Raw genomic sequence first — 12354 nt, 5'->3', positions numbered from 1 at the left:
AACGTAATTTTGGTGGTCTTAGAATAGAAAAATATGCAATATTCGTGGAGATAATGAGGGTTCTTAAACATGTTCTTAAAAATAAATAAAATAATACAAATCTTTATTCAATATTTTGATATTGTTGGTCCTCTCTTTGTGAAAATACTTAACTTCAAAGAGTATTATGTTTTACCTAGTGAGGACCTTAAGTTTGCAAAAACATAATAAAAGTAAAATAAAAAAGATCGGATTTATCACAAAACTTTGAGTATTATAGGATTTAATATATTTTCTTAGTAGATTATATGATTTAGTTTCTTAAAATCTAAAGTATTTCTTGAGGAAAATATAAATTGAAATTCAAAAAGTAAAAAAAATGTAAACAAATCAAATTTTAAATGGACCAAATGTTGATTTTTCATTCGTTTTCTCATTATCGAAAAAAATTTGGAAAGCTAAGAAGTCAATAACAAGTTATATAATACAACAAAAACCACATCGGATATGTTTTCATCAAATAGTCTCCTAGATTTGTTATGAAATTAAAATATCATGATATTTTAAGGGCTTTTGATTTCAATATTAGAATTATTCAGTTATGTCGTGCTAATATCAATTGCTTTATACAATTAATCGTTTACAAGCTGCAAAAATCGAACAATAATTTGACTTTGTAAAAAAAGTGCGTCATTTTTATTCGTTATACTTACAAAATGTAAACATTACGAGAAACATTTACATTTGTAAATGTAACAAGTAAATACATCAGATTTAAATTGTAAATGTAGTTTATCTCTCTCATCTCCTTTTTAAAAGGTATTACATACATACGAACGCATGGGTCACTCAATAATTAGCGTGATAATAATTGAGGATAGACTGTAATCGTAATTTTATTTTTGGACTTATATTTCGACATTTTGAAGTCGCTTGAAAGTCTTGCAAATGATTAAATTTGGAAAATTTGACCTAAGTCTGCATTATTTTGATGACTTAAACAATTCTATAAATCTGTTTTCCTAAAAATTTAAAAAGATATAATTTCAATTTCCCTAAATTTATGTAATTCATATATCACCAAAATATTTGGACTGCATTTCGTTTGTCTGCACCTAATTAAAGTCTAAATACCAATTAATTTTGGAGTTGCATTGCTTTTAATGTAAAAATGCACGTTTAGAAAAAGACGATAACGATTAAATTACAAAATCGATAACCTCTCAAATTTTGTCGGCTTCAATTCAATTTTTGATAAGTATATCAAAAACTTCATATTATATATTTATTTTAAAAACATATATAAATGGTTCACTATCTTTTGATTGAATAGTTATAAATTATTTTTTCATGATTCAATTTGTGATGATCTTTTTCTTGATATTTCCTTTATTAAATAAATGTGTGAATATAATTATTTGGGGAATTTTAATATTTTATTTAAGAAATTGTGAACATTAAAGTATGAAAAACATTCATAATAGACGATATTAAAAAAGATTTAGAATGTCTAACCAATGAATAAATTATGTAGTTTACTTTCAGAGAGCACTCATAAAACTTGAATTAATGTTCCATATTATCCTTCAACTTTATTGCATTGCTTTAGTGGTCGCTGAAATTCTAATCTTTCGCTACACTTCAACGGTTGAAATCCAAGGATTTCATGGTGAGTTCTTTGAAACAATGAATGTTTTATTTGCATGGTCAAGTGATCTTTTAAATTTAGGTCCAGCAATATATGCAATCATTAATACTCATCAAAATCGTCATATTTCTTTTTATATTGCAACAATAAATTCGAAACTTGTATCAAAATATAGAAAACACTTTTCCGCTCGTCCAATTAAGAATACAAAATTCTATATCGAAACATATAAACCCCAATATTTAACTCCTAAGATATTTCTGATTGGTTATGACACATATATTCGACTTCTTTTTCCGGACGCACATCCAGAACTTGAGAGGTTTTTACATTTAGATGGAGATGCATTGGTGGTCCAAAACATAGATGAATTATATGATTATGATCTTAAAAATATGTCAGGAATTATAGTTAATGATTCGTGTAGTCGGTGTGAAGGATTCACTAGCTATTTCAATGCAGGTATTACTTTATTCAATAGTCGCAAATATGTCAATGAAAAATTTTTGAAACAAGCCGAAGATTATTTAAAATGGCTAAACAAGAATAAACCAACGTGTTCAATGATCAAACTGTCTTAAATAAACTATTTGAGCATTCGAAAATAACGTTTCCTCAAGAATACAATGAATATAACCTAACGAAATTTTGTAACAAAACTAAAATTGTTCATTTTTATAAAATTGAATACTGTAAACCCTATAACAAAAAATGTAAGGATAAATCATATGCAGCTCACAAACTATGGAATTGTTACTATAATTATTACAAAGAACAACCTCTTCTGTGGAGTGAAAGTCGAAACATATCTATATGTGAAGAGTTCATTCCTAAGTAATTATACCTTGACCATTTTGACTATCAGCCTTGTAGCATCTAAATTCCAAACTACTATGTTATCTCTATTATATGTGAACTTAAATATTACTAAAATTTAATTTAAAATAGTTTAAAAATTAAAAATCCCCTCACGGTTTCAATTTTTGGATTATTTCTTAAATTTTTGAGATCACTTTATATTTTCTCATAAAATTGCATGCCATGATCTAGATCAAAGTTGTGAAAATATCTTTCAGAATTAATCGAAAAGAATTTTTACATTTCAAATGATAGTCATTGGAAATCCAACAAATATATAAATACTATGTGAGGAAAATATGATCGCGAGATATTTTCTTGTATTTAAAACAATGGTGAAAAGATTATTTTTTAGAGGAGTTTTAAATGCAACACTTTTAACTTCTATGATGATTACCAGATTAACATACTAAACAGAATTATAATTTAAGCATTGCAATGGAAAAATGGCTAGATTAAAAAAAAAGATTAATAATTTTAACAATTTATCCGTTGTGGCTATGAAAAATTGATTTTATTCGATAATTCGCAGGGAAATGAAGCAACTCAGGAAAGAAATCACAATATTAGAACGTTAATTTTCGGGTCATTATTGATTTTGTAATTTAATCGTCGTCGTTATCGATTTTGTAATTTAATCGTTATCGTCTTTTTCTAAACGTGCATTTTTTGCTTTCGGAGCTATTGAACATACATTGGCCCTTACCAGCAATTGAAAACTATTTTTCATTATCAACAATTACATTACTCCGAGTTATTCATCAATCAATGAAAATCGATATATAGTCCATACTTCAATTTACAATATTGGCAAGTCCAATTTCACTTGGCATATTTAACTCATATAGAAAAACCAGTTGGAATCAGCAAAATTATCTTTAATTCCATACATAAGAAAAAAAAAATTATAAAGTTCTTCAATAATAGCAAACTAATAGTTTAAATAGATTTACAAGTATCGCCCATCTACTTTTGATATAATTCACATATTAAATGTAGAAAACTGGTTTAAAATAAATATTTCAAAAGTTCGAAAACGATTTATGAAAAAATAACGTGATGACATTTACTAAATTTGCTCTGTATTAAAGTATCGATGATAGAAAGAGCATATTTTGTAAATATTTCAAAAATATTTAAAAGTCGGAGAAATTGTATTGTAATGTACTATAATTATGTTACAAATCCGATTCAATACTAATCCTTCGCTATTGAAGTTGTTTTGAGAAGGATATTCTCTAAATTCTTGATAAATCTTTAAAATCTAGAGTAATTGTTTTGTAAACTTAACAAAACTAAAATGTATACCAATAGATTGGCATTTTCTACGTTTTCAAAGTGAGAGAGTGTAAATTCTTTTTTTTATCCTATTAAGGTTTTTAAAAAATTTAATTAACTTAATTTATATGATCTGAAATATATGACAAGTTAATATGGAGAATTCTTTCAACCCAATTTCAATTTATTGAATTTTCTATTCGAATTCAAAAATTTTCCCAAGAAGAAAAAATAATTAGGAAATTTAATATGTTAATACATAAAATATTTTATTTATTCAAAGAATTCAATTTTCTATTGGATCAAAAAACTTGTGTTGAAGTTCGTATTTTAAGATAACTATACTTTTAGAAGCTGTTTTTATTTTTTTCACCGGGATTTTATTAATTTAATTCTTTCAAAATTTGAATCTTATTGTATATCACCGGACTATGATCATAATAGAGTTGCAATCTCTAATTATAGCCACATTAGTACTCGTGGGTCGATATATCATGGGAGATACAAAATTATTTGAATTTTCTTTTATTTTTTTAAAAAATATTAAAAAAAGTAAATAAATAACTAACAACACAGCATCACTTTTCGTAAAATGCTTTAATCCTAGTCCTTTTTCCCCTTAATTTTTCAATCTCTCCCAGGTTGAAATTTATTCCGGGAATTTTTAAAGATGCTTGGTCAACATAAAATTTCATTAAATCTTCCACAGGAGTCATAAACTCTGAACATTTGAAGCGAGCATGAACTGCATCATTCAAATTTTTAAGAAGATTTTTGTTCGAAAAGTGATTCAATACGGCGATTACATGAATACAAGGTAATCCGTATAATTCGATGTGCTTACATGTGCATGAATATTGTGAATCTGACATAATTTTTACGCAATATGTATAGCGACCAAAAGTTGCATAATATAATTATTGAATTGGATCATATAATACCGAGCTAAACATATCTGAATGTTTCAAAGTTTCATTTAGATTTTTGATAATATTATCTGATTTAAAATCACCTGTTAAAACATTTTTAACAAGATTGAATTCATGTTCAATGAGACGGATAATTAGTTCGGCGGGTTCATATGTATCCCATTTATCTTTAATTTCGGCATTAAGGGATTCAATAAGAGATGTTGTGAGTATGCCAGCGGTGTAGTCAGCGAATCCTTCAAATGGGTTAATACTATCTAAGTACTTAAAGAGATCCTGATTATTTTCGCGGTTTGGATATTCCTCTTGTAAACGAGTTTCTAACTTTTTAATCAAGTCAATTCGTTTTTGAGGATGGTCTGCGTAAGCGACTTCAACAATTTCGGAATAGACATTGATGTATTCCCTTTTTGTTGCAAAATGACGTAAGCAAAATTTATGATCGCAAGAAAAGCCTGATTCTCTAACAGCAGCTATAATTGCCGGACCTTGATCGGAATAAATATTCTTGAATCTGCTTGGTGGAATAAAAGATTTCAATTTAGTGAGCATATCCTTAATTGTTATCGTATTTTCACTAACAGACCATGCAAATGCAATAGGGATAAGTCTATTATTTGGTGCAGGTGTACCAATAATGAGTAAGTTTCCTTTTTTAATACAAAATAAAAATGTTCCATCAATTTGAATTATTCCGCAAAAAGCTTGTGTTTGCATGTAAAAATGAGTTATTGGAGGAATTACAATAAATGAATAAATTTGAAAGTCTTTTGAATTTTCAGGTAATTCATCACCTTTCTTAAATGTATGCAATTCAATTTCATTGTTAACTTCTTTAACTAAAATCATTTCGCAGAATCCTTGTTCGATTTTGTTTATGATTGAAAAAATTGTTGAGAAATAATTGTAAGATTGAATTCTATCCCCTTTGTGGTTCCTTTAAGTTTATTTACTATATTATGGAACATCGTATAAGTTGCATTGGGAATATTCAATTCTTTTGCAAAAATTTCTTTGCATTGAGGAACATTATCAGAATTTGCTAATTCATAGACTTTTTTTCCTGCTTGCAACTTAAGAATTTTTGGTATATTGTTACTCGGCTTGCATTGCTTTGCTCTATGCTCGTGTTTAATTACTGGAATGAAGAAAAGTTGACCATTTTCATGAGTCTTTACAAGCTCCATGCAAAATTGGCAGTTAGGACAACGAAACTTTTTTCCTTGCTCAAAATTTAATGGATAAAAAGAATTATATGAATCTTTTGCAATAAATATAGCAGCTTCTGTAGGATCTGTAAATTTTAATTTGCTATATCTTTCCTTGAGAATTGGAATTGGGGAATTTTCAGGTATTTCCATTCTATATTTCAATTTTTTACGAGAATTCAATTCATTTTGAATTAAATCAAGCATATCAGCTCCATCTCCTTTTTCTTCATCAACAATAGCTTGGATGGATACTGATATAGTTTGATTCTCTTCCACTATTGTCGGTTCGCTTTCCGACATGAGATAAAATTGAAGGTTTAACGTACTTTTGATAATCTGAGTTAAAAAAAGATTTTCTTAACATAATTTGATTTATTGGTCCTTAAAAAATTCTGATTCAAAATTGAATTGAATCGAACGAGTTTTCCTTTTGAGTCATTTCAAATATTCATGAGAAAGAAAAAAAATTCTAGCAATTTCAAATATTTTTGATTTGATTGAATTCAAAAGTGTCACAAATATTCAATGAGAAAGAGAAAAGAGATCGAATATGTTGTTTCTGAGCGAATAGTCAAGCAATATTTCGTTAAGTACAAAGATCAGCATCCGGAAAAAAATAAATGGGTATATCAAAATGAGATTCCGCAAGAAATATTTGAAAAATATCTAGAAACGAAGAAAACAGAAAATATTGATGAAATGTTACGCTGTACTCGAATTGTTCATGTTGTTGATCAAGATAAAAAAGAATTTTATCTTGAATTTTCAAAAAAAAAATCAAATTCATCACATATTAAACAAGAATCTAGATGAAGAACATCAAAAGGCTTATATAGATTATCTTGAAAGTTTACTCAAACTTGAAATAAAAAATAAAAATTAAATTAACCCTCGTTAGGATATCGTTGCAAATAAAGATTTATTTCTCAGAAAGATCCTGATTTTCTGATAAATATTCTGTTGTAACTTCTACAAGGTTTAAGATATGAAAAACATTTTTGAATATTTCATCGCTATCAAATCTGCGGAAACATCTGGAATATAATTTCAAATATTTGTGAAGATTTGAATTCTCAATTGCATAATTAATTAAAAATTCATGTGAATTTAAAAAATCGGTAGATTAAATTTGCATGGGTATAAGAGGAAGTACACAATAATACCCCTGAACTACATACTCTGTAAATGAATAGTGAGGAGAAAGACTTCGCAGAATTTCAAGTGTTTTTATGAATTCTAAAGCCATCTCAGATGTTATATCGACTGCTTTATAAAATAAAACTATAAATTTGAGAAGATAAACAAAATCTTCGTTATTTATAATTGAATTCACGTCATTAAAAAAGTTGAAATAATTTGATATTAGTATATCCGAACATGGAAGAGCAGTTGCATATCCTGGGTAATATTTTAATAATTTTGTAAAGAAATTTGCAATTGCATAAGTTGAATATTGATTTTCGTACTCAATAATACTAGAAAAAATTTCTTTCTTGAGTAAAACTGCGTTTTGGAAGAATTCAACGTCAAGAATATTGTTTTTAATCAAAGCAATAAATGTATCGATGATATAGAGAGAATTGTCACTGCTGCTTATGAAACGTAATATCTCATCATATTGATCGGAAAATGTTGATAAATAAAGGTATTGTATGTTATCTAAAGCTTTAAAATGAATTAATTTTAATGAAAAAATGAAAAAAATCTTGTTAATATAATGCGATAAATATTCGAATAAATTTTCCAGTAGTATCAAATCTATTTGAAAGATATTCGAAGAAGTGATATTTTGAATTGTGAATTTTAATATTGTTTCATTTTGTGTAGATTGCTCGATAATGAAATGTATCAAAAGATTCATTGAATATGAGTCAATGGAAAAGCTTAAATCCTTAGGGATATCCAAAATAAATCTTAATAAAGAAGATTCGTCTTGAAAATTAGCTTCCGAAAGTTCTATTTCAGTCGGAGCTGGAAGATTCCGATCATTTATGAATCTCGAAACGACAGAAAATTTGTATTGTTTATATTTCATTATTCGAAATGATAAACTTCAAAATCTAAAATTTATTTTTTTACAATATATTTCATCCTATTGTCAAGGCTAAATTTTTCACCGGAAGTGTATCAAAAATTGATAAGATTTACGGTGATCTAATTATGACAATTCAATGCATCTCGTGATATAACGCAGATATAAACACAACTGATATTGCATAACTAATAATTGAGTCAAATAACTAAATTATGTGTTATATTTTACATATATTTCTTCAATTTTGTAAGAAATGGATGTTTAACACTAATTTTTTAAGGACTTCGACTTTAGCATCACATAAATATGTTATTTTCTATATTAAAACGTAATTTTGGTGGTCTTAGAATAGAAAAATATGCAATATTCGTGGAGATAATGAGGGTTCTTAAACATGTTCTTAAAAATAAATAAAATAATACAAATCTTTATTCAATATTTTGATATTGTTGGTCCTCTCTTTGTGAAAATACTTAACTTCAAAGAGTATTATGTTTTACCTAGTGAGGACCTTAAGTTTGCAAAAACATAATAAAAGTAAAATAAAAAAGATCGGATTTATCACAAAACTTTGAGTATTATAGGATTTAATATATTTTCTTAGTAGATTATATGATTTAGTTTCTTAAAATCTAAAGTATTTCTTGAGGAAAATATAAATTGAAATTCAAAAAGTAAAAAAAAATGTAAACAAATCAAATTTTAAATGGACCAAATGTTGATTTTTCATTCGTTTTCTCATTATCGAAAAAAATTTGGAAAGCTAAGAAGTCAATAACAAGTTATATAATACAACAAAACCCACTCGGATATGTTTTCATCAAATAGTCTCCTAGATTTGTTATGAAATTAAAATATCATGATATTTTAAGGGCTTTTGATTTCAATATTAGAATTATTCAGTTATGTCGTGCTAATATCAATTGCTTTATACAATTAATCGTTTACAAGCTGCAAAAATCGAACAATAATTTGACTTTGTAAAAAAAGTGCGTCATTTTTATTCGTTATACTTACAAAATGTAAACATTACGAGAAACATTTACATTTGTAAATGTAACAAGTAAATACATCAGATTTAAATTGTAAATGTAGTTTATCTCTCTCATCTCCTTTTTAAAAGGTATTACATACATACGAACGCATGGGTCACTCAATAATTAGCGTGATAATAATTGAGGATAGACTGTAATCGTAATTTTATTTTTGGACTTATATTTCGACATTTTGAAGTCGCTTGAAAGTCTTGCAAATGATTAAATTTGGAAAATTTGACCTAAGTCTGCATTATTTTGATGACTTAAACAATTCTATAAATCTGTTTTCCTAAAAATTTAAAAAGATATAATTTCAATTTCCCTAAATTTATGTAATTCATATATCACCAAAATATTTGGACTGCATTTCGTTTGTCTGCACCTAATTAAGGTCTAAATACCAATTAATTTTGGAGTTGCATTGCTTTTAATGTAAAAATGCACGTTTAGAAAAAGACGATAACGATTAAATTACAAAATCGATAACCTCTCAAATTTTGTCGGCTTCAATTCAATTTTTGATAAGTATATCAAAAACTTCATATTATATATTTATTTTAAAAACATATATAAATGGTTCACTATCTTTTGATTGAATAGTTATAAATTATTTTTTCATGATTCAATTTGTGATGATCTTTTTCTTGATATTTCCTTTATTAAATAAATGTGTGAATATAATTATTTGGGGAATTTTAATATTTTATTTAAGAAATTGTGAACATTAAAGTATGAAAAACATTCATAATAGACGATATTAAAAAAGATTTAGAATGTCTAACCAATGAATAAATTATGTAGTTTACTTTCAGAGAGCACTCATAAAACTTGAATTAATGTTCCATATTATCCTTCAACTTTATTGCATTGCTTTAGTGGTCGCTGAAATTCTAATCTTTCGCTACACTTCAACGGTTGAAATCCAAGGATTTCATGGTGAGTTCTTTGAAACAATGAATGTTTTATTTGCATGGTCAAGTGATCTTTTAAATTTAGGTCCAGCAATATATGCAATCATTAATACTCATCAAAATCGTCATATTTCTTTTTATATTGCAACAATAAATTCGAAACTTGTATCAAAATATAGAAAACACTTTTCCGCTCGTCCAATTAAGAATACAAAATTCTATATCGAAACATATAAACCCCAATATTTAACTCCTAAGATATTTCTGATTGGTTATGACACATATATTCGACTTCTTTTTCCGGACGCACATCCAGAACTTGAGAGGTTTTTACATTTAGATGGAGATGCATTGGTGGTCCAAAACATAGATGAATTATATGATTATGATCTTAAAAATATGTCAGGAATTATAGTTAATGATTCGTGTAGTCGGTGTGAAGGATTCACTAGCTATTTCAATGCAGGTATTACTTTATTCAATAGTCGCAAATATGTCAATGAAAAATTTTTGAAACAAGCCGAAGATTATTTAAAATGGCTAAACAAGAATAAACCAACGTGGTTCAATGATCAAACTGTCTTAAATAAACTATTTGAGCATTCGAAAATAACGTTTCCTCAAGAATACAATGAATATAACCTAACGAAATTTTGTAACAAAACTAAAATTGTTCATTTTTATAAAATTGAATACTGTAAACCCTATAACAAAAAATGTAAGGATAAATCATATGCAGCTCACAAACTATGGAATTGTTACTATAATTATTACAAAGAACAACCTCTTCTGTGGAGTGAAAGTCGAAACATATCTATATGTGAAGAGTTCATTCCTAAGTAATTATACCTTGACCATTTTGACTATCAGCCTTGTAGCATCTAAATTCCAAACTACTATGTTATCTCTATTATATGTGAACTTAAATATTACTAAAATTTAATTTAAAATAGTTTAAAAATTAAAAATCCCCTCACGGTTTCAATTTTTGGATTATTTCTTAAATTTTTGAGATCACTTTATATTTTCTCATAAAATTGCATGCCATGATCTAGATCAAAGTTGTGAAAATATCTTTCAGAATTAATCGAAAAGAATTTTTACATTTCAAATGATAGTCATTGGAAATCCAACAAATATATAAATACTATGTGAGGAAAATATGATCGCGAGATATTTTCTTGTATTTAAAACAATGGTGAAAAGATTATTTTTTAGAGGAGTTTTAAATGCAACACTTTTAACTTCTATGATGATTACCAGATTAACATACTAAACAGAATTATAATTTAAGCATTGCAATGGAAAAATGGCTAGATTAAAAAAAAAGATTAATAATTTTAACAATTTATCCGTTGTGGCTATGAAAAATTGATTTTATTCGATAATTCGCAGGGAAATGAAGCAACTCAGGAAAGAAATCACAATATTAGAACGTTAATTTTCGGGTCATTATTGATTTTGTAATTTAATCGTCGTCGTTATCGATTTTGTAATTTAATCGTTATCGTCTTTTTCTAAACGTGCATTTTTTGCTTTCGGAGCTATTGAACATACATTGGCCCTTACCAGCAATTGAAAACTATTTTTCATTATCAACAATTACATTACTCCGAGTTATTCATCAATCAATGAAAATCGATATATAGTCCATACTTCAATTTACAATATTGGCAAGTCCAATTTCACTTGGCATATTTAACTCATATAGAAAAACCAGTTGGAATCAGCAAAATTATCTTTAATTCCATACATAAGAAAAAAAAATTATAAAGTTCTTCAATAATAGCAAACTAATAGTTTAAATAGATTTACAAGTATCGCCCATCTACTTTTGATATAATTCACATATTAAATGTAGAAAACTGGTTTAAAATAAATATTTCAAAAGTTCGAAAACGATTTATGAAAAAATAACGTGATGACATTTACTAAATTTGCTCTGTATTAAAGTATCGATGATAGAAAGAGCATATTTTGTAAATATTTCAAAAATATTTAAAAGTCGGAGAAATTGTATTGTAATGTACTATAATTATGTTACAAATCCGATTCAATACTAATCCTTCGCTATTGAAGTTGTTTTGAGAAGGATATTCTCTAAATTCTTGATAAATCTTTAAAATCTAGAGTAATTGTTTTGTAAACTTAACAAAACTAAAATGTATACCAATAGATTGGCATTTTCTACGTTTTCAAAGTGAGAGAGTGTAAATTCTTTTTTTTATCCTATTAAGGTTTTTAAAAAATTTAATTAACTTAATTTATATGATCTGAAATATATGACAAGTTAATATGGAGAATTCTTTCAACCCAATTTCAATTTATTGAATTTTCTATTCGAATTCAAAAATTTTCCCAAGAAGAAAAAATAATTAGGAAATTTAATATGTTAATACATAAAATATTTTATTTATTCAAAGAATTCAATTTTCTATTGGATCAAAAAACTTGTGTTGAAGTTCGTA

General features: G+C 26.6%; 2 protein-coding genes across 2 annotated transcripts, besides 5 other annotated features; both read right to left on the bottom strand.

The window, feature by feature from the left end:
• The first annotated feature begins 1021 nt into the window (after positions 1–1021).
• Positions 1022–1199: a mobile genetic element.
• A 1869-nt stretch (positions 1200–3068) lies between these two features.
• Positions 3069–3286: a mobile genetic element.
• A 981-nt stretch (positions 3287–4267) lies between these two features.
• Positions 4268–6394: a mobile genetic element.
• Positions 4681–5409, bottom strand: TVAGG3_0706810 (MULE transposase domain-containing protein; the record flags this gene model as incomplete). Its single annotated transcript, XM_051243604.1, has 1 exon — positions 4681–5409. One exon carries the CDS (start codon positions 5407–5409, stop codon positions 4681–4683), a length of 729 nt encoding a protein of 242 aa, XP_051090191.1.
• Positions 5684–6203, bottom strand: TVAGG3_0706800 (uncharacterized protein; the record flags this gene model as incomplete). The annotated part of the gene is made up of 1 exon (XM_051243603.1): positions 5684–6203. A coding segment is annotated over one exon (520 nt), but the record flags the coding sequence as incomplete, so codon positions are not given.
• Positions 6395–9284: 2890 nt separating the features above from the next.
• Positions 9285–9462: a mobile genetic element.
• A 1870-nt stretch (positions 9463–11332) lies between these two features.
• Positions 11333–11550: a mobile genetic element.
• Between the last annotated feature and the right edge of the window lie 804 nt (positions 11551–12354).

Source organism: Trichomonas vaginalis, chromosome III, assembly GCF_026262505.1.
Source record: "Trichomonas vaginalis G3 chromosome III, whole genome shotgun sequence".
NCBI classification, from domain to species: Eukaryota; Parabasalia; order Trichomonadida; family Trichomonadidae; genus Trichomonas; species Trichomonas vaginalis.
This window is presented reverse-complemented; position numbering and strand designations above follow the sequence as displayed.